This window comes from Apodemus sylvaticus, chromosome 5, assembly GCF_947179515.1.
Source record: "Apodemus sylvaticus chromosome 5, mApoSyl1.1, whole genome shotgun sequence".
NCBI lineage: Eukaryota > Metazoa > Chordata > Mammalia > Rodentia > Muridae > Apodemus > Apodemus sylvaticus.
The window spans coordinates 104,956,259-104,978,183 of record NC_067476.1 but is presented as its reverse complement, the minus strand read 5'-3'; the positions used below and the strand labels follow the sequence as shown (position 1 = coordinate 104,978,183).

The 21,925-nt window shown below is 49.6% G+C and overlaps 1 protein-coding gene across 1 annotated transcript in view; it reads right to left on the bottom strand.

Moving 5' to 3' along the window:
* Window positions 1–18,514, bottom strand: part of Duox1 (dual oxidase 1) — a 33,998-nt gene extending 15,484 nt beyond the window's left edge. Inside the window, exons 1-19 of the mRNA XM_052183425.1 lie at window positions 18,419–18,514; window positions 16,095–16,178; window positions 15,536–15,700; window positions 14,477–14,664; window positions 14,102–14,303; window positions 13,777–13,943; window positions 13,141–13,201; window positions 12,953–13,049; window positions 10,549–10,639; window positions 9,794–9,896; window positions 9,384–9,556; window positions 6,874–7,049; window positions 6,498–6,616; window positions 5,798–5,935; window positions 5,020–5,133; window positions 3,999–4,198; window positions 3,224–3,409; window positions 453–678; window positions 181–274 (exon numbers count right to left, since the gene is read on the bottom strand). Coding sequence (XP_052039385.1) covers window positions 181–274; window positions 453–678; window positions 3,224–3,409; window positions 3,999–4,198; window positions 5,020–5,133; window positions 5,798–5,935; window positions 6,498–6,616; window positions 6,874–7,049; window positions 9,384–9,556; window positions 9,794–9,896; window positions 10,549–10,639; window positions 12,953–13,049; window positions 13,141–13,201; window positions 13,777–13,943; window positions 14,102–14,303; window positions 14,477–14,664; window positions 15,536–15,700; window positions 16,095–16,178; window positions 18,419–18,476 — 2,642 coding nt within the window. The 5' untranslated portion in view covers window positions 18,477–18,514. The remainder of the gene's footprint in view (window positions 1–180; window positions 275–452; window positions 679–3,223; window positions 3,410–3,998; window positions 4,199–5,019; window positions 5,134–5,797; window positions 5,936–6,497; window positions 6,617–6,873; window positions 7,050–9,383; window positions 9,557–9,793; window positions 9,897–10,548; window positions 10,640–12,952; window positions 13,050–13,140; window positions 13,202–13,776; window positions 13,944–14,101; window positions 14,304–14,476; window positions 14,665–15,535; window positions 15,701–16,094; window positions 16,179–18,418) is intronic.
* Between the last annotated feature and the right edge of the window lie 3,411 nt (window positions 18,515–21,925).

The window sequence follows — 21,925 nt, the reverse complement described above, 5'->3', positions numbered from 1 at the left end:
ACTGGCCATTCACTTCAGGATCCTTCAGGATAACAGGGTCCCAACTCCCCTATTAATTCTAGAAGGTTCTGGTTACAAAAATAAAGAGCACACCCCCCTACTTCTCCTTTACACTTCTGCTATCCCACTGGTAGCCCCTCTCCCTGGCAGTCCCTGTCCTGCCTGCTGGAGAGGACGAACCTTAGCATCCTAATGAACTCATCCTTGGAAATGAGACCGTTCCCATCAAAGTCATACATTCGGAACATAAGGCGAGACTTCTCCTCTGGGGAGCCTGAAGAAGAAGGGTTCTGTGAGGAGAGACCCACCCAACCTCTACAAACTCTTTCTAGATGCCAGGCATCTGCTGTAGTTGAAGACCCAGCTTCCGGGCGCTCCATTTCCAATAGGTCAGCCACACTTCAACATCAGTGCCCCACCTCTGTCTGGACAATGATTTTCTCCTTCCTCACCTTTCATGAAGACCACCAGGATGTCCAGGAACTCCCGGAAAGACAGGTAGCCATTGCCATCTTTGTCAGCCAGAGAAAACATGGACTCCACAAACATATCCTGGGGCTTGAGGCCTAGGGAGTCTGCGAACTCAGCTCTGCTCAGCTCACAGGTCAGGGCCTCACGTACCTTCGTTGAAGAGTCCAGAGGCAGAGTCCCTGCATCTGCTTGATTGATGTCTAACACCTGCATTTAGGCAGCCCCAGAGGTGGGAGGTGGGGGGGGGGGGAAGAGGAAGCATCCTTCACTTACAGGTTGATGGGGCCACTTTCTGAGACAGATATTTGTCCGACATACCCCCATAAGCAACCCAGGCCTGTGGGTGATTATATTTAACCAGCCACGGAGTTCTGGTTCTCTGACTTAGCTGACTGAATCAAGTATGTATATTTGACCCAACCTGGGTATTTAGAGTTAGAGCTGATAGGTCCCAAATATGCTCTGACATGCTCTGAGCACAGTGGGTTCAGAGTCACAGGGGAAAACAGTCAAGGAGAAAGTAGAGGTAATCGAAGACAGGCCTTGTCTGCTGACCACTTTCTCTTCCAGATCTTTCTCAGCCAAGCCAAAGACCCCACTTTGTAGTTCCTGAGACTATGTAAATCCTTTATGTCTGACTTGCATCTCAAGGTTTGGGGAGAGGAGAATTCTTATTATGGGCCACCTCCATCTTAGCCAGGGACTGCCCCAGCAGCAGACGACAGAGAGAGCAGACAGAGGGAAGCAGGTAGGCCACAGGTCACATTACCTGTTTTTCCTGCCTATCAACAGCTGCTCAATCCAAGCCTGACTGTATTTTCATGAGGCAAGCATTGTAGCTTCAAACAAGGTACTTTAGTGGAAAGAGCCTGGGGTAAGAGACCTGGGTTCATGTCCCAGCGATGCCACCTGTGTGCACCATAACCTCAGGCACATCCGTTTGTTTGTCTGGGATTCATTTCCCCATAACCTGAAGTCTGACCCGGCGTCCATGGCACATGCCCATTAAATGACAGTCTCCAACATGAATCCTCCCCCAGCTAGCTGCCTGCTCCTTCCCAAGCATTCATCCTCTCTCTCCCTTCTTCAGTGCTCAGTCCTACTCACTCCTTTCTCCTGGGCCCAAACTCTTGCAGCTTTGAGCCCTTGCCCATCTTACCTCCATCATGAACTTACACCAGACTGAAGCTTCATTCTTTTGTGTGCCTATCACCACCATCCAACAGATTAATTAACTTGTTAGGCATGGCCTGCATGCTGGATTCATGTCTACCCATGAACCCCATGCTTGGGATAGAACCCAGAGTACACACACCAGCAAGTACTTTACCACAGGCAGCGTTGGTTCTGAGACAGTAGCCCAGGCTGGGCTCTAACTCCAAATTCTCCTGATTCTCCTTTTCAGTGTTAGGACTACAGATACATGCCATCAAACTTTCTACATTCAATCTTCTATCTCTACTGTAGTGTTCTATCCATGTTGCCTTTATTTTTGTACTAGATGTGGACATCGGTCTTGGGATTTTTCCCTCCTCTATCAAATTTTTCCACACTTTCCCTGTAGTTCTCAGAAGTTCATATGGCAGACAGTACATCTCCACGGTGCACTCCCCAAAGAAGGGATGAAGTATGGTTCTCAGGGCCCCACAGTACTGTCTTGGCCTGCTTCCTTCCTGTACACTGTCTCCCTGGAGTCTTACATCAGGAGACAGGATTCAGATGGGTTGGGACATCTTTGCAGTGAATATGAGAAGAATTTAAAGACTGCTTTTGCAGAAGAGCACTAACTCTTCAAGTGGTTCTATGGACTCCTCAAAGCAGAGTAAATCTTGGCATCTGTGCCTTTATTTTGTGTATCTCCTCTGGGCTTTCATTTCCTGCTCAACTCAGGCACAAAGGCATGTTAATTGGTTAATGAGTGTCTCTCTAAAACCTGAAACTAGGGGCTGGAGAGGCAGCTAGGGGTTAAGAGCACATACTTCTCTTCAAGGGAATCCAAGTTCAGTTCCCAACACCCTCATTAGGTTTCTCAGGAAATTCACAACCTCTTGCCTGTCACTCAAGTCCCAGAGGGATGTGATAACCTCTGCCCTCTGCACCCACACTCATTTGTCCCCCACTAACACAGAAATAATTAAAAATAAATCCCTTTGAAAAAGCAAAACAAAAAACTCCCTGATGTCATCAGGGTGGTCAGTCCTAAATTAACCTAATCTATCTCATCCCTTTTTAAGGATGAAGACATCAAGAAGAGAGTAACAAAGGTATTTTACCACCAGACTTTACATCCTGTTCCAGATGCCTGAAAATCTCTAGTTACTGCCACAAACCTGCAGTCACCTTGGAACAGCGAACTTCTAGGCCCCCTCTTCTGCCCTTTCCCTATGTGACCCGTAAGTACTTGTCAGTACCTGCAGAGTCAGTGTTTAGATGTTCCATCTGTCTTCCCAACATGGTTGATTAGATTCCTTCCCTGAGTAGCCACCATTACTTTGACTTATGAGGCCAGTGGCTGAACCTAATCTGTTGGGACACACCCCTACTCCGACAGCTCCAGTTCTGACCTCTGGCCTAGGACTCCAGTAACATAAAAGCCTGGTGTCTTGACCTCAGTCGGGACAGACTTTTCAGCTGAGAATCCAAGCCTGGAGAATTGAATGATCATCCCCATGGCCTCATGAAGGAAAGGATGCCACCACCGATGCACGCGTGCACATGTACACGCACACCAGATATGATCCCCCGTACACACCTGGGAGAAAAGGTGCCTGAAAAACGTCTCCAGGAGGTGACCCCGCTGCTGCCTGGTCACTGCTGCCCTCATCAGCTCCTGCTCCCTCAGCTCCCACTCCTGGAAGCTCAACCCATTCTCCTTCAGAGCTCCCCGGATGTTTTCCACCAGTGCCTGCCGTTCCTCCTCCACATTAAACAACAGCACCTTCAAAGGCAGCAGAAGCAGAGGCCAACGTGTCAGAGCCTCTCAAGAACAGGTGTTTCACCTGGGACACACAAGAGGTCATTGGTGTGGCCTTGCAGAAGAAATAATTGACCTTCATTTACAGAAGAGAAAAATGTGCTTTAGTGAGACATAGTTCATACTGGAGAAGAGCTGGAGGGGGCAAGGTGGGGGGGGGCACTGGGGCAGAGTGTGTAGTGGACTGTGACCCAAGGAGTCAGAACCCATGATCCGCCTCCTGTTTAACTCCCTTCCAAGTCCTGATTGGGATGTAAAGGGAATAAATACGTTAATTAATGGGGAAAAAGAAAAAGAAAATCCTCTAGAGTCTGAAATAAGAGAACAGGGAAGAGGACCCAGGTTCTTCCAGGAACTCATGGCTAGGACTTATAACCAAAGAAGGAGGCTGCCAGTTGCCGCCAGACTATGAGGATCCAAAACAGGACAGACATGCTCACATTTATCTATCAGGCACTATATCTGGGGACTAGAAGCCAAAATCCCTGTCTCCTGGCTCAGTGTTCCTTTCCCTTCACTTACTTCATCTGAGATGAGGCCAGCCAGGACATACCAGGTCATACTCCTTGGGAATCTTGAGCAGCAGGGCGCGGCGTCCACGGTTGCTGGACAGGATGAGGTTGACTTGCTGCGGGGGCCGCAGCTGGATGGTGCGGAGCACGGTGAGCCTGCCGTCCACTACTCGGATCTGTCCAGGCTGTAAGTGCACAAGCACCGGCCTGCAGGATTCCTTGCGGCCCTGCCACTCCAAAGCTGGGAAGAAGAGATAGGGTTGAGTCAGCTGGGTGTAGAAGAACACATAGGGAGAGGAAGAGGGAGAGGGGGAGGGGGAAGGGGGAGGGAGAAGAAGAAGGAGAGAGAGAGGGAGAGAGGAGAGAGAGAGAGAGAGAGAGAGAGAGAGAGAGAGAGAGAGAGAGAGAGAGAGAGAGAGAGAGCCAGTACAGGGTCTCAGCAACAACTTGACCCCACCAACCCAAGACTCTGAGGGTCATTCTCTCAACAGTTCTGTTGCTCCTCTAACCATGAGGTAACTAAAGGCCACCGTTTCCTGAATGTCTGCTGGATGCTCACTGCAGTGCTTTGAATTAGTTATTACATTTCTTCACAAGCTAAGATACCGGCACCGTTAGGATTACTACTTTACAGATAGGAAGAAACAGGTTTAGAGAGATTTAAAACAAAATCTGCCTAAGGTCCAACAGCTAGGCCTCAGCGGTGGAGCCAAGATTCCAGTCCTGCTTGACTTCAGGCCTCCATTAATTACTCCTGTTGCTTGCAGTTCTAGAACAAGATGCTACAAAGCCATTCAGAACTTGTGAGTCAGAGTCCTTTGAGAGGAAGGCAGGGTCTTATGACTCCTCTACTGCTCGATCACATTCCATTTATTTAGGATCATCGGGAGGAGCTTGGAAGCCTGCAGAGCCAGTGCCTACCATGGCTTTCCCCAGCCTGCCCAGGCTCTACCCACACCCCCAGGAATGTGGCTCTTTTTCCTTGAACTTGTGGGATGGGGTATGGATCATAGCCCCAAGTTGTGGCCTTCCCTTCAGCGCCCTGGCGGCCCCCGGGCCTACCTTCCACTCCCCCTACAAGCTTCTCAGACATGATGCTCTGGCGGTCTTGTCTCTGGAGCCTCTTGAAATTCCTCATCCGAAGCCGGGCGACAATCCAGGCACTGAGGAGGCTGACTGGTGTGAGAGCGGAGAGGGATGTTCAGGGGAAAGTGGCTGTGGGAGAGAGGAGTCACCCCCTTCTCACCTCCTTTCCCTAGGAAGAGCTCCTTCTATTGCTACCTTCTGACCCTCCTGCTGCCCAACTTTCAAAGTGTAAGGCTCTGTGGGGGGAGCATGTTGCAACCCATGGGAAGCTCTGGGTAATGTCTAAAATATCAGCCACCATTGCTTCCGTTACTCAAGTCCCTTCCCAACCAGAAACTAAGTCCAGACTCCTCAAGCCACAAGCTAGGCGCACCATACCAGGCGCACATACCACACACAGCCCTACCATGCTCCTGTTCCAGAAACTGAGTCTGCCCCAGCTCTGCTTCCCGGCTGAGCATTTGTCTCTGACAGCTCCCCAGGCTGCCAGGCTCTTTCTAACAGCTGTAGATCAGGGACTCTTACTGACTCTTGACAAAGGGGCTTGGGAGCATCCCAGAAGACCAGGGAGGCAAATCTCCCTGGAGTTCACTTATCTGCAGTCAGACACCTTTTCCTCCCATGATGCTCCTCTCACCACCCAGAGGGACACAGTACTCTACATTGTTTGTTGTTGTGCATAAAAACAACCCCAGCCCACGCCCTAGATTATACCTTTCAGTAGCCCCACCTTGCCTACCCATCTGTCTCCTACCTAAGGGGAAACAGCAGAGGGCTCCAATGGTGAGTCCGAAGCCAAAACCACTCCCCTCGAAATAGTCCCAGATGAAGAGGGGGGCACAGGCTGGCAGGCCTTCGGTGCTGAGCTGACTTGGTTGTGGACAGGGGTCTCCTGGGGAGGCAGAGGAAGTCAGAATATCCAGTTCTACGCCACATTCTGGCACAAGGTCACTGAGGAGAGTGTTAACAGAGGGTGGTGAGGGTGATCTGGGAACTAGAGAGGATGGGGCTGTTTACCCCTGTCATTGCAGCAAGATGATGACATTTGCCCATGTAGATAGCAAGCAGGTCCCAGCATGCACCTCAAAGTCTCTAACCCCACCCCGCCCTGCCCTGCTCCCCCCCCCCCACAGATCTTTTTTCAGCACTGCTGTGGAATATAATATCCTTTACCCTCATTTGGCCTTCTGAATGCCACTCGTGGCCCCTTCCTGTTTCATCTGAATGTAGGTCTTTGAGAGAGTTGACCCTACCCCCAATCCAGCATCTACAAAGCTTGTTCAAAGGGAAACTGTATGTGGCAACCCTGGCACGTAGAACCAAATTTCTCAAGGGCAGCACCCTAGCTCACACCACACTTAGAGTGGTCATCCAGCCATATCAAACCAAGCCTATAGCCGAGAAAGGACAAGACTCTGGAGCCACACGCCTCTAACTACCTCAAGGTAACTTACCTGCAAGCCAAAAGAAGACACTGGGCTGTACTGCACTGGGGTCTACATTGGTGACAGCCACTAGAATATCCCGTAGGGAAGTGTTTCGGATCTCTGCAATCTCTTCCTTAGAGAACAATCTGGGATAGAGAGGTGGGGGAGCTGTCAGGGTTGAGGAGAAATTTAGGACCTCATACTCAGGTATCCCATGGGGACGGAGTCCCTGGTCCACAGTTGTTTATAAGAGCCTGCCAGCCTAGAGAGCCCGTCAGAGACAAATCCTCACTTGAGAGACCCAAAGGGGCTGGGATTGAGGCCTATGAGGGCTGTGTGGGGCCAAGCAGAGGGCCTGTGGTCCAGGCACAGCAGATTCTAAGACAGCCCAGGCAAGCCTTACCCATTCCTGCTGTTTTCAAACCAGTAGCGGTCACCATTTCGTAGCCTGACAAACTGGTCAAGGAGAATAGTGCTGAAAAGGGGTCCAGGGTCCCCATGGCTCTCCAGAAGCCCCCCTGGGAGTAGCTCCAGCCGAGACAGATCCTGATTGTACAGGGCGGCTGTGGCCTCCAGCACCTAGAACAGAGAGTGTTTGAGAGGACTCGGCAAGCAGTCCTGGGCAGAGAGACAGCTCCTGGGCATTACCCCCTGGGCCAAAAACAACAAATGACCCTAACAAAAGCTCATTCCTAGAGAGTACTTCTTATACCCCAGGAAGTGCTCTGAGTGCTTTGTGTAAGTTAAGTCATTTACCAGAAGCTCTCCACAGATTCCACTTCTTATTCTATGAAAAAGAAAGAAAGAAAGAAAGAAAGAAAGAAAGAAAGAAAGAAAGAAAGAAAGAAAGAAAGAAAGAAAGAAAAACCCAGTCCTCCACAAAGTTTATGAGAAGATGTGGACCTAAGAAGCAGGTCAGACTGTGAAAGAGTGGATCCCGGAATGATATCATAAAAGGGGAACTGGGAAGGGGTGGGAGGGAGGACAGGGGAAGAGAAGGGGGCTTACGGGACTTTCGGGGAGTGTGGGGGGGGGGCTAGAAAAGGGGAAATCATTTGAAATGTAAATAAATTATATCGAATTAAAAAAAATTAAAAAAAAAGAAAAAAAAAGGCTTCCATCCTTAGAGCTAAAAACAAAACACTAAACAACTAAATCCCTAGAAATTTGCAGTCACAGTTGCTCACACGTGTCTTCCCAGCACTGAGAAAGTGAGGCAGGGGGATCACCATGCATTCAAGTGAGAGTGTTTAAAAAAAAAATCTGACCATGCACTGTTGCTCGTTTTGAAACAGAGTCTCACTCTGCACCAGGCTGGCTTGAGACTGAGGTACTCCTACCTCTGCCTCCCGTGTGCTAGGACAGAGATATGGGTGTTTCAAGTGAAGATTTGTCTCTGATACCTCACCCACTACAGAGTTTTCTATTGTTTTTAATTTAACTTACTTTTTTATTACATGTGTGATTGTGTGTGTGTGTGTGAGAGAGTGTGAATGTGTGGTGACTGTGTGAGTGTGTGAATGAGTGTGTGTGTGAGTGTGTGAGTGAGTGTGTGGTGAGTGTGTGTATGAGTATATGAGTGAGTGTGTGTGTGTGTGTGTGTGTGTGAGAGAGAGAGAGAGAGAGAGAGAGAGAGAGAGAGAGAGAGAGAGAGAGAGTGTGTATGTACGTTATGGTTCACATGTAGAGACCAGAGGATAACATAACATTCAGGAATTGGTTTACCCCTTCCACCATGAGAATCCTAGGGGGGCACACTCAGGTTCTCAGGCTTGGCAGCAGACACCAGCCGAGTCGTCTTCACACCTGCTCCTTGCTTGTGTCTCAGTCCCTGACCAGATTCATTCAGTGACACCTAACTGAAGCCAAAGACATCCTATTGACTTTTCTCATGATTCCTATGTTTATGTAGATTTTATAAATTTGGACCTTTTACACCAAGTTAAGAGATTCCAAGTCCAGTAGGAGACCCAGGTCCAGTACATATGTATTGACTACCTACCTATATTGCTTGCCACACACTTACTTGGTAGACATTGATTTTGTTATTCTTAACAATCCTATAGTGGGTATTACAGGCCCTTAACTTAGGAACAAGCTATGTTTCTATGTAGTGATATTCTAGCTGCCTTTACCTGAAGTCGGCTGTTAGACTCTAAGCTATCCCCTGAGACCATTGTATGAATTACTTTTATTAGGGAGGGGTGATGAGAGTATTTCTTGAGACAGGGTCCTCTGTAGCCTAGCCAGCCTGGAACTTGCTGGCCTTGAACTCCTGAACTCTTGCTTTTGTCTCCAAATACTAGAATTATAGGCGCGAGACACCACGCTGAGCATAGCACTTCCTTATAATAAGCCTTTTGAGCCTTTCCTGCAACCCTACAGTAAGGGCAACATATAATGCACTAGGCACATGATTGTGCAAACTCCTCTATGCCTGGGTGACTGTGCCAAAATGACTGTGCCAAAATGGTAAGGCAATCAAATTTGGTCTTTTGATGAGCAGGCAATGCTATTTGCCTACAGGGGATAGAGTGTAACAGCCAACTTCAGGAAAAGGCAGCTAGAATATCAATACATAGCAACATAGCTTGATCCTAAGTCAAGGCCTGCAATGCCCACTACAGGACTGTTAAGAGTATCAAAATCAATGTCTACCAAGTAAGTGTGTGGCAAACAATAGATAGTCAATACATATTTACTGGACCTGGGCCTTCAGAGTCAAAAGGCAAATCCTGCTGGACTTGGAATCTCTTGACTTGATGTACAAGATTGGAAAATGTGACCTGCGTGGCTTTTGTCCTCTCACTGAGTGTTAGTCTCTGGGACCCATGTTTTACCACCCATCTTCCCCTGTTTGGGCAGTGTGCCCAGGCCCGTCCCGCAGCCCTGTGGGTTCTGACCCTTCCTCACAGTGCCATTGCTTCTCGAGAGTGTAGGGTTGATGTCCTGCCAACGGGAAATGGGAGACAGGCCCAGTGCCTCCCTGGCTTTGGTGTAAGAAGGCAGGCCTAGATCCCGGCCCCTCTGCAGGCAGCTGGCCAGGTAGTCTGTACGGGAAAACTTCAGTGGCCCAGGCCAGAAATCTGAAAAAGAAATACTACAGGGTTGGAGGGAGTTGAGGGCCATCCACCGATGCAGCCTCCAGCCCAGACCATTCTAACCCATCCCGGAAATATCTGAGCCGTGGAGAAGGAACGATGACCAGTGGATCAGAAATTCTCTCAGCCCTGAGAGTTCCTCCCTCCTGCCTCTGCAGGCCCAGCCGGATCTCCTCCCAGAGGTCAGAAGTTGGCAGCCTGCAGGGCCAGCCTCAGGCTCACCTTGCACATCCTCCACCACCACATGGTCCTCTCTCTCAGCAATCTGGGAGGCCATACCCAGCAGCAGCGCATCCACATCTTCAGCCCTTTGTAGCTTGGGGTGCTTAAGGAGCAGAGAGAAGACAGACGTGGCCAATGGGACCAGAGTTTGGGCGCCTGGCTCCCTCTGCCACGTCTGCCACATCCTGAGCCTGTCATGTTCTTAGCTCCTGGTGAGCATTTCAGGCTAATTCTGCACTCCCGGTAAATGATATTCCCACCCAAAGTCGATGTGCTGGAGCACAGGGGGGTGTTAAACTTTTATTCTCTCCTAGGAGATTTGATTGACAAGGACACTAGAGCATCTAGATGCTCACTTTTGCTCTCCCACTAACCAGTTGTGAGGTCCTGCAGAAGTCACAGGACCTGTCTGAACTTGCTGCTTGTTCTCCATTTACTAGAAGAGAGACCCAACCTAGGGGTGTATAGACCCCACGATCGGGCAGTTGTCTAGGTGGGATGGCATAGCTGGGTGCTCCAAAGCCTCCAGAGGCCCAGAGTTGTCAAGGGAGACACCTAGGAGGAACAGTAAATGTGGACCCACACCTGACCACACCATCCCCCTCCCCTCCTGTCTCTCATAGACAGCCCTTGGGTGAGGACAGGGATTGGCTTTTGACCACTCTAGCCCATCCAAGCTGCTACTTCAGTCCTAGTGCCCACCTCCTTCATACACTCAGACACATGCATTTATCCATCCAATATTTATCTCTGACCTCTCGACTCCAGTAGCTGTTGCAGACCCGGAGAGCTCCAGAGACACTTGAGTTATGAGTGGCAATTCCTTGGAAGTGGCAACTGGCATTCCTAAAGTGCAAGGAGCAAGAACGGTTACTGAGACCACCACGGGGTCCTAATGCCAGGCGTCAGCTCTGGTTTGCAAGACTTCAGCCAGGGGTCCCAGGCCATAACCTTCCTTATCTGCCATATAATCGAGACCTTGGTAGTTACTGAACAATTTGCTATTTGGAAGATTCCTAGCTCTCATCTGACCACACATCTGAAAATTTAGCCATTAAAATAATTATATCCACACTGTCTCCACATGGCTAAGAATGCATACAGAAAGAAAAGCAGTCTCACACACAGTTAGGGGTCCTTTGGAGGCCACTGGAGACTGGTTATAAGACCCTCACCAATAGCAAATCCATGGATACATAGATCTTTTATGTAAAATGGCATAATATTTGCCTATAATCTATGTACATATCCCATACAGTAATATCCAAGTCTTTGTATGTTTTTACATATATATACACACACACACACACACGCACACACACACACACATGTATATATATATACACACACACACACACACACACATGCATACACACATGTGGAGTCCAAAAGTTATGCTCAGGTGTCAGTCTTTGGAAGTTCTCCACCGTGGCTTGTTTGTTTGTTTGTTTGTTTGTTTGTTTGTTTGTTTTGAGCATCTTTCATTGGAACCTGGGACAATTAGGCTGGACTGGCAAATCAGTCAGCCCTGTCTCTATCGTCTCAGCACTGGAATTACAAGTCTGAACCACCACATCTGTTTTCCTATAGGATGCTAGAGATTGAGCCCTTGAACTAAAGTCCTTGTGCTTGAGTGGCAAGTACTTTACCAACTGAACTATCTCCCCCATCCATATTCTATAATACTTGATATAACATAAATGCTATCTAAATAGTCACTAGATTTTATTATTTCAGGAAGAATGGCCCTAAAACACCTACATTTTCAGTACAGAAGGAACTTTTTCCGATACTAAAACTCTGAGATTGACTGGGTAGATAGGAAGCCCCACATATAGTAACTTACATATATAGATTACACACTTACACACAAACACACTTTCATTATGTATCATCAATAGAATTCTTTTTTTGTTTATTTGTTGGTTTGTTTGTTGTTTTGAGACAAGGTTTCTCTGTGTAGCCCTGACTGTCTTGGAGCTCACTCTGTAGACCAGGCTAACCTTGAACTCAGAAATCCGCCTGCCTCTGCCTCCCAAGTGCTGGGATTAGGGGCGTGTGCCATCACTGCCCGGCCATTGATAGAATTCTATTTATATGTATGTGTAGTCTCAAATACCCAGACCCTCAGTAGAGAGGGTCTCAAGTAGCCCAGACTGGCCTTGAATTCTCTGTGTAGAGTGTAACCTTTAACCTCTGTTCTTCTGACTCCATCTCTTGCCTGCTGGGATTAGAGACTATAAACATGACACACTACTCTTTATTTTTGTTTCAAGATGGAGTTTTCCATTTTGCCTTCACTGGCCTTCTGAGCTCAAGCTAATTCTCTCACATCAACTCCTCAGCCAGTGAAACAACTTTAAGGAGATAAGTTACTGCAAGCAACTACACACACACACACACACACACACACTGTTTTTGTTGGTTTGATGGGTTGGGTTTTTGTTTGTTGTTGTTGTTGTTTGGTTTTGTGGAGTGTTCATGTTTTCATTTGAGATGGGTTTTCTTTAGCCCTGGCTGTTCTAGAACTCACTCTATGCACCAGCCTGGCCTTGAACTTAGGGATCTGCCTGCCTCTGCCTCCTGAGTGCTGGAATTGAAGATCTGAACCACAGTCTCCCATGGTGGCACATGACTTTCTTCCCAGCACTCTGGAGGCAGAGGCAGATGGGTATCTGTGAGTTTAAGGGCTGCCTGGTCAACAAAAGAAGTCTAGGACAGTCAGGCCTGGTTATACTGAGAAACCCTGTCTCAAAGAAACAAAAACAAACAGAAAAAGTGTGGACCACCACCCAACTACATACACATATACACATTTTTAACGACCATAAACATTTTTTGTTTGATCCGTCAAATGTGTTCGTCTGTAATCAAGCTACATGGGAGATAAAGGCAGGAGGCCACCCATAGCTACATAGTCCTGTCTTAAAAAGCCATTGCCCGAACACATACAAGCAAATCACATGATCTTGGACCACAGCCAGCACCAAGCACAGTGAAGGGTCCTCTTAACAGCAGGCCAGCTTTTCCTCCATTTCCACCATTCTCTCTAGGAACTAGCTGCTTCCAACTGTTGTAATCCTGTCCCGAGGGCTCCTGAAGGCAGGTTTTTATCAATGATGGGTCCAAGACACAAATATATGAGCTTCCTTCTCCTACCTCATGTAGACCCCGGGGGGCACCATGGTAGAGAGGAACTGCTCAGAGGCCACCACGAACTCTGGGGAGATGCTGGGGTCCAGAAATGGATGGTATCCTGAAGTAAGAGGCAAAACAGACACAGTAAGGCTTTAAATCCACACTAAAAGACACTTCACAGTTTCTCAGCCCTCTCCTCAGCCCCTCACCTGGATACTCCGGAGGCGTTTGCCTCAGGAGGCTGGGCAGCCACTCATACATCGCGATGTTCTGAGGATCAAGAGGTAAAAGGACACATGTGTAGGACTGGGCCCTGAGGAAGGGGCCCAGGGAAGGCTTACAGGTAGACACGGGGACCAGTAAAGGCTGATCATGGGAGAAAAGCCTTTAAAACAACAGCATCGGACTGGAGAGATGGCTCAGCAGTGAAGAGCACTGACTGCTCTGCCAGAAGTCCTCAGTTCAATCCCCAGCAACCAGATGGTGGCTCACAAGCATCTGTAATGGGATCTGATGTCTCCTTCTGTGTCTGAGGACAGCAGCAGTATACTCATATACATAAAATAAATTTTAAAAAATCAAGTTCTAGGCTCTTCATAGAATTTACTGAGAAGAGAGAGCTGTTAAGTAATGATCAATCCCCAAATTATCTGGCATAAATAGACTTATGCCTCTCTCATGTATAGTAGTTTTTCCTAGACACTACCTCTGCCTGAAGAAGGGCCCTCCTGGAAAGGGCTATACAGGAAAGGGGCGTTGCCCAGGACCAGGGAAGCTTTGTTGGGGGAGCAGAGTTTCTCTGGACCCTACACACAGGTGGACGCTGGGCAGGCGACAGGACTCACCTGGTAGGTGGCAATGACCTTCTTGCGAGCATGCTGGAACAGCTCCTCATCCCCCCAGTCTGGGTGCTCCTGTGCCAGCTTCCTGGCACACAGGTTGTGATAGCGAAACCACAACAAGCCCATTGCCTGCAGAAAGGGCTCCCTGTTCCCGCGCTGGGCCCCGAAGGCTGCATCCATGTGGGGCAGCAGGACAGGAGATGGACAGCAGCTTGAGCCAGGGGAGCACAGACCCACAGGCAGACCCCCTCCCCCAGTACGCAGCCCCCCCCCCAAGCAGCCTGGTGCCTCCAACCCTACCCCTCCTGCCAGGGCCCAGCAGCCTCACCATACAGCCCCTGGGGCCCGCCCCGCCCCGTGGCGGGGTCTGGTGCCATCCACATGAGCAAAGAGCTCTGGGTGTCCCGCGGGAAAGCAGGGTCGGACCCAGAAGCCAGCTGTCCTCCAGAGAAGCTCCTCAGAGTGTCGCTCCAGGAATGAGAGGAGCCATAGATGGCGCTGCCGTCCAGCCAGCCGGTCACCTGGTTGCTCTGCAGGGAGGGCAGATGAGCAGGGTCAGGAGGACCAGGCTGTGCCTGCTGGGGGGAGGGGGGAAGAGCCTCACCCTGCCTGGCCTTCCCAGCCAGACCCGAGGCCTCCAGCAGATCAGCCTCAGACCCCCTCCCGCCTCTTTGCCCCCCTGCCTTTGGCTGCCTGGCCTCACCTGGTCCCGGGGGTTGCTGGGGCTCTGTCCGGTGTTGTGGTCCCAGCGGCTCCTCTGAAAGGGCAGCACCACGTTCCCGCGCTTGTCAGGGTCGAACACCGGGTCCCCAGGTGGGATGTTAATGTTGAGGAACTCTGCGGGGCAGCCTGGTGTTTCCACACTCACCAGGTCCGAGAGCACGTGGTAGCCTGCCCATAATGCAGGTGGGTTTGCTGGGCCAGCCGATGGCCTTGCTTCCTTCCGGTATGGAGTCCTCACCACCCCCACCCCCTACTAGAAGCTTCAGAATAGTCATCTTTTATTATGGGCAAGTCCAAGCCCTGACCTCCACATTCCCTCCCCATTCTGTCTCTCTTGGCCTGCCTGTGCCTACACCTGCTCTAAGATGTTGTCATTGTCAGTTTGGCATTCTCCTTGGTAACTGGGAGGTGTTCAGAGCTGACACCTCAGTAGGCAGGGTTGTCGGCACCAGCTCCAACATGCAGCTAGGAGCCTCCCTGAAGGCCTGCAGCCAAGCAGGAAGTCACATGGGGGCTAGCATGGGTACCCAACATGGCCAGTAGGAGCCATCATTGCTGCAGTGAGCCCTTGTCACTGAGCTTATGACACCCAATACCCCCGTAGTGCCCTCTCTGCTGCAGCTAGAACCCTTCTCTCCGTATGTTCTAGGAGCAGCAGTGTCCTAGGGACAAACTATCACAGTCTGTACCCCAACCCACGCCCCAAATGGAGGATCCCCTATCAACATAAGGAAAATGTATGCCTGTCAGACCTCACTTCAGTGTGCCCCACCCCCATCTGCTTTCTTCCTATCCTTTTAAATGGCTTCCTCTCCCATCTCTCACCCCCACCTTTGAACCTCCACAGCATCTTTTCTCATCCCCTGACTCCTTAGGCACTAGGTGTCCAGCTGACCCCCACTGGCTATGCTCCTTGGGCTGAGGTTCACTGTAGCATGTAATTTTGTCTATATTGCTTTTGTTCCTGGGCAGCCGGTTGCATGAGAGCAAACCCAGATTCCGGAACGAAACATCAGAACCACCTCCCTAGAGCTCTCACCAAAGAAGACACCCAGGACTGTACGGTTCCGAAGAGACGGCTGCCCTGCAGGACCTCTCATGACCCGGTTGCTAAGGTGTCGGGGGTTGGGCAGGTAGGGTTCCATAAAGGGCTGGTAGACACCATCTGCATAGCTGGCTGGAACGAGACGCTGTAGCCGAGAGCCTGGCACAGGAGAGGTAAAGACAAGGATGAATTTCAATTGTGAGTGTGTTTCTGTCTGTGTGTCCGTGAATGTGAGTGTATGTGCCTGCAAAGACCAGAGCTATCAGAATGCCTAGACCCCATCTGGCAAGTATCACAAGAGGCTATCTCAAGTATCACCAAAGGCTGCCGCCAACATCTAAGGCTTTAGGATTCAGTGTATGGAAGGACGGAAGAGGTCGAGAATGTTCTTGAGGTACAGAGATTGCTAAGTGGTTAAGAGTACATGCTGCTCTTACAGAAGATAGGAGTTCAGATCCCTGCACCCATTTCATTATTGCCTCTGTGATACTTGCCAGCCCTGACTCTCCACTGGTGAGTAGCACCCTGGCCCTTAGACTGTGCCCTCACCTACCTTTGCTGCCCCATCTGTGCTCCATGAGGTTGTTATACCATCCATCAAATCGCTGTACCTCCCAAGAAATGGAGTTCTGAGCTCCTGTGTGAAGATGAAGGGAAGGAGGTAAGTGGGCAAGTGCATGCTGGGAAAACCAAGCAGGCCACAAGGAATGTGTCCTGAGATTCCGACAAGAGGGAGAAACAAGGGCAAAGTATTTTCTAAACTCAAGCCTACTCTGCAGGCACGCACTGAGGAAGACTCCTAAAGTGGAGCACGCTGCGTCCAAGTGCAGTGCCTGCTGACAAACGGTCTCAGAGAGGAGGGAAAACAGTGGTGATTCAGAAGAGAACGCAGAAGCCTGGAGTCTCCTCACACCTCAAGTCTTTGGACAAACCAGACCAGGACAAACATCATCCTCAGTCATCAGCTACTTACCGCTTGGAACAAGAGCCAGCCACACCCTATAACTAGGAAGGACAAGTCATTCTGTGACCCATCACTGGGCAGGGGCAGTGTGAAGCGGGGATTGGTTCTTTCCCACTAGGCAGAGCCCCGAGGCAGGGGAGTGTTACTGCTACTCGACTCTGATCTTTTTGCCAGTTTCTTGGGTGAGACCAAGGACTGATCTTGTGAATGGCGTTGTTCCGTCCTTCTTTGGAACATCTTGTCGCTCATTTCATTCCTATTCTTTCTTTCTTTCTCTCTCTCTTTTTTAGATTTATTTATTTCATGTGTATGAGTGTGTGGCATGCACGTATGTCTATGCACCACATGCATGCCTGATGTCCACAGAGGCCAGAAGAGGGCCACTGACCCCTTGGAACTGGAGTTATGGACAGTTATGAGCTACCATGTCAATACTGGGAATTGAACCCAGGTCCTCTAGACAGCTCTTAACTATTGAGCCTTCTCTCCAACTCCAATTCTTGTTTATGATGCTACTCTAAAATCCCACAGCCCAAGAGGAGACACTCAGCTTGTTGGGGAACATGGAGGGGTTGCTGAGGAGGCACGATAAGAAGGCAGGGTTTAGAATCCTCTTGGTCGGTAGATCAGGTGACCCACCAGACACGCCACTCCCTAAAAAACAATTAGAAGACTTCTTCTCTACTCACCTGAGAGAACAGAAGAAAGCAAGAGACACCCCATTGCTCTGAATGTCCTTAGACCACAGGCAGGATTTTCAAGCTGTGGGTGATGTGTGCCATCACAGACACATGAAGGGGCACATACAGACACCCATCAGGAAGGAAAATGGCTTCACCTGGCCTAGGATCTAGGGCAGTAGGACACACACACACACACACACACACACAGAGAGAGAGAGAGAGAGAGAGAGAGAGAGAGAGAGAGAGAGAGAGAAGACCTCCAAAATAAGATAAACTGTAGCAGGGAAAGGGCAGTAGTAGTCTTTGGAGAGAGTATATCATATATCTTGGGGATAAAAGGCACAAACTGGGAGAGAAAAATGAAGCCCCAGGAAGGGAAAATACTGGTAAGAACTGAAATGTGAGCGGCTTTGGCAAGGAAGAAGTGTAGGGTCTCTATCACTACCTCACCATTGGCAGACAGAAGGCTCATCTTCATTTATCATCTCCCAAGATGCAAAAGACTTTCAAAGTCTGCTGTTGTTTGCTTGTTTTGAGACAGTCTTAAAGTCTCAAGCCCAGACTGACCTTGAACTCACGGACTGGAGGATGAGCTTACACTAAATTATTAATCCTTTTGCCTCTTCCTCCAAAGTGCTGGCAGGGCCACTATACCTGGATAGAAGTTTGCTCTTTTAAAACTTGACCTTAATATCATGTGTTCACTTTCCTCTTCAGAACCCTGTACTGCAGCGAACAGCCACTGATTCTAAAGCTCTCAGACTTCCAAAGCTGGAATTGCTGTGCTCTGATGCTATTATTTTATCTTGTGGGGTTTTTTTTTCAACATTGGGGAGGAAACCTAGGGCCTCATATGTGCTGGGCAAATGCTCTACCACCAAAGTATACGCCCTGTTCCAAGATCATTTTATTTTAAAAACTCTGATGAGTCCTTTCTAGCTTACTCCAAGGTTTGTGTCTTAGATGTCTACTCAGTCTTTCCTACTTCACATCAGGAGAACTTACTTCATAAAGAGGGATAGAAGACAGAGGAGAGAGAAAGGGACCCACAATAGAAGAAAGCATTTTTGTTCTATTATCTACCCATGTACTGAACAGCTAGAAACAAGCACCTGGTATATACAGGGTATTATATCTGCTGGAGGATGCAGAAATGATTGGCACATCTTTGGAAAAGACCAGAGGAGCTTGGTTCCTCTGATCCTGTGCAGGTCCTTCTTTAGTACTCACCCAAAGAAGCCAGTGTCCCAACCAGGAAGATCCAGGCCAGAGCTGAGGGGGACCCCATGGTGAAGATGGCAACGGGGCATTAAATGTTGGAATACTTCAAAACAGAGACCTGGAACAACAGAAGACAGAAGAATGAGCCCCAGACACTGAAGAGAATCATGAGAAGAGAATCTAAGAATCGAGGCTGGGGAGTTGGGCTTGGGGAGAAAAAAAGGAAGAGACTCACCCTCTCAGAAGGTCTCTAGTTCATTCAATAAATAACTGACCAACACACGCTGTGTACAGAACTGACCTCCACTCCGGAGCCAGGGAAGAACAGAACAAAGCCAACCTTGCCCTTGCAAACTTTAGTTTCTGACTTCCTGAGCACCCTTACCTTGGCCCGGCTGCCCACAGAGGCTGCTCCATCGCCAGAGCCCAGCTTGGGAAGAGGGAGCTGAGGAACCCAGCTGAGGTCTCGGGTCTGCTGTTTGTCCTTTGTGGAATCTGAGGTAAACCATTTATCTGATCCAGCCCTTATCATCTTCTCCTAGCCAAGGTGGGGAGCGTGCCTGAACTGTTCACTTTGAATAAGCACAATCAGAGTCTGACAGGAGGATGAAATTGGATTCAAGCCAAGAAGACTGACAGGTGTAATGCAAATTGGGCAGAAGCTGAAGCGTGACTCCTGCCAGGAAACTCAAGTGGACTACCACACCAGCTGATCGTGTCCTGCCTTCCAGAGGCCAGCAAACCATGTGAGACCACAGGTAAACAGAGGCAGCAGGGGACTCCTCTGGCAAAAAGTCACTGAACATGTCCCAATGACAACCTGAAGGCTAGAGGCGGGATGGACAAAAGTCGCATGCTCAGAGAAAGCCCCCTCTTCAGCTGGGGCTCCTGACTGTGCTATCTAGTTGAAGGTGAGAACCCAGCAGGTGACCTCACCCCCGCCCCCCATCTCCTACTAAACAAGTGCAAAAACCCAGCCCCTGCCTAGCCCCCAGCTCAGGATTCCATCTATCTTTAGAGTGTGGCCTTTGGACTCTGGAGAGCTGAAGTTGGTGTATTGGGTTTGGTAGAGTGGTTGGCCAAGGTTGTGTTTCCCTAATCCAAATAGTTTGACCTCCTTCCTCTTCCAATCAAGTCTTCAGGAGCCTGGACTCCAAATGTGGATCCATCAGCCCATCCCTAACAACCTGTAGGCTTTCAGACCAGACTGTGGGGACAAATTAGAAAGGAGAGCATAACTTCTCTGTGGGTAGGTAGCCCTTAACAGTTTACACAGCCACTTGGGTGTGGTAACATCCCAAACAATCTGGAAGTGAAGGCACAACTCCAGTACGATGAAGCCCCAGGCGGTGGCAGATCTAGGACAGTCTAAGCCTGTCTCTCACCCACATGGTCATTTTTCCAAATCAGAGTCTTGGTATTGTGATTCTGTTGACCACGAGGTGGTAAGGAGAGCAAGATGAATTAAAGCCACAGAGATTCCAAGCAGAAGACCCAGGGAGTAACTGTATACTGAAGACCAACAAAGTCTCTCCTTGGCATGATGTGCTGCTGGTGCCAAGAAACCCTCTAGGCCCGAACAAACTAGGTCATTGAACATTATCAGGACCAGATGACCCTGGCTTTTCAAAGTCGGTGTACTGAGCTCAGGCCTTAGCAAGGTTCCTTTTAGCCTCAGGGAAAGATTGGAAGTACACGAGGCTACAATTCCTGTTCCGCAGAAAGGAGGCCCACCGGTATCCCTTTCTTCCGCTGTCCCCACCCCTAGAGCCCTCTCCCACGGAGCACCCACTTTCGTGGGCTAAGAGAAATGTTCAAGGATCTGACCTTAGCTTCTGATCGCCCCAGTCTGGGACTGCCGATAGGCCCCGGGCTTTCTCCAGGTTCTCCTTAGCCCGCTCGGTTCTGGCAGCTTCTCCAGCTCTGAGTCGGGGCGGGCGGGGCTGGGGGTGAAGAGCGGACAGCGCGTCCCAGCTCTGGGGCGGGGCACAGTAGGGCGGGATAGAAGCTAGCGCGGGGGACCCGCGTGAAAGGGGACCGGAGCATGAAAGGTGAGACCGTGTAGGATGCAGGGCTCCTGGGTGCCGAGGGTTCAGGCACCCGTTTGGGAGGTGGGAAGGGCAAGTCTCCCTCCCCAAGTTCCAACTGTTGGGGGCTGAGGAAGAGGGTGGAGGATAAAGAGCGCGCGGGACAGGAGAACTGTTCCCAAGTCCTCCGCACCAGACGGGGGCCAGGCTCTAAAACAAGAAAATCACCCAACATTCACCTACAGATCAGACCTGGCACCAAAGCAAGGTAACCATCTGTCTCCAAAACCTGTCATTCTGGGTAACCAGGGTTCCTAGTGGAACCTCCCAGATCTCACCGTCCTGCCAGCCTGAGCCTCGTTTGTGTTACAGCTGCTGGGGTGCTAGCATGGGTAAGAATAGGGGATCTTAAGGATGATGCAGAGGGCACAAGTGCTGGAGCTCTGTCCTAGCACGCCAGTCTGTCCTTCGTCCGAGGGCGGAGCCAAGTACGAGAAAGTTGAAAATGACTTGAAATGGAAGGCGGAGAAGACACCAGGCTGGGTTTATGGGGGGCGGTGGGGGGGGGGAATCACAACCTGGGCCGCCATCGAGTTAGAATGGGGAATTGGAAGGGACTCTGAACAAAGTGCGTGGTTTTGGGGACAGGACGTCTACGTCTGGACCAGGTTCCTGCCCTATCCCCACGACCAGGAGGAGTGTTGTGAGCGCCCAAAGACCAGCAGCGCCAGGCGCCACGTGCACTGTAGCTGAAGAGAGGAAGGTAGGGAACCGCGGATTGGGTGGGTACAGAGTCTGTGAGATCAGACCTTGAAGTGCTGCTCCGGTGCCGGCCTCCAGGGGCGCACTTCTTGAGTCTACATAGACCAGTTCAGATGAGGAGGAGGTTGTGAAGGAAAAAGGTTGACAAAAAATTTAAACAAGGCGAACTTCTTAAGGTTATAAAAATCTCAAGATTTGTTGACACTGAATCTTTATCTTAACTGGAGTCTGGGTACGTTGGATTACTCAGTTCCCTGTTCCGAGTTTATTACCACCACCACCTATCACTGGGAAATCCCCTCCCCACTCCAACTCCCGCACATACACACACCTCTAACTTCCTTAGGAAGCAGGACTAGGTTAGGTGTTCCTGAAAAAGACTTCCTTTAGCCAGCCAGGGCTGTAAACTTTAAATGGGCTTTACTTCCATCAGAGAAATAAACCATCACATTCTGGTAGCCGTGTATCAAATCAATGTAATATTGCTTGGCAATATTACACTGTCACCTAAACCGCTTTTAACATCTTTTTTTTTTTTTTTTTTTTTTTTTTTTTTTTTTTTTTTTTTGAGACAGGGTTTCTTTGTATAGCCCTGGCTGTCCTGGCTAAACTGCCTTTATAGAAAGCGAGCAGTCCTTACTCTGCAGGTACTGCAGATCGGGGCGGGGGCAGAGGAAGGTTTTAGGAAGAAAATCTTGTCAAGCTTCAAGAGAGGCTTCATTTCGTC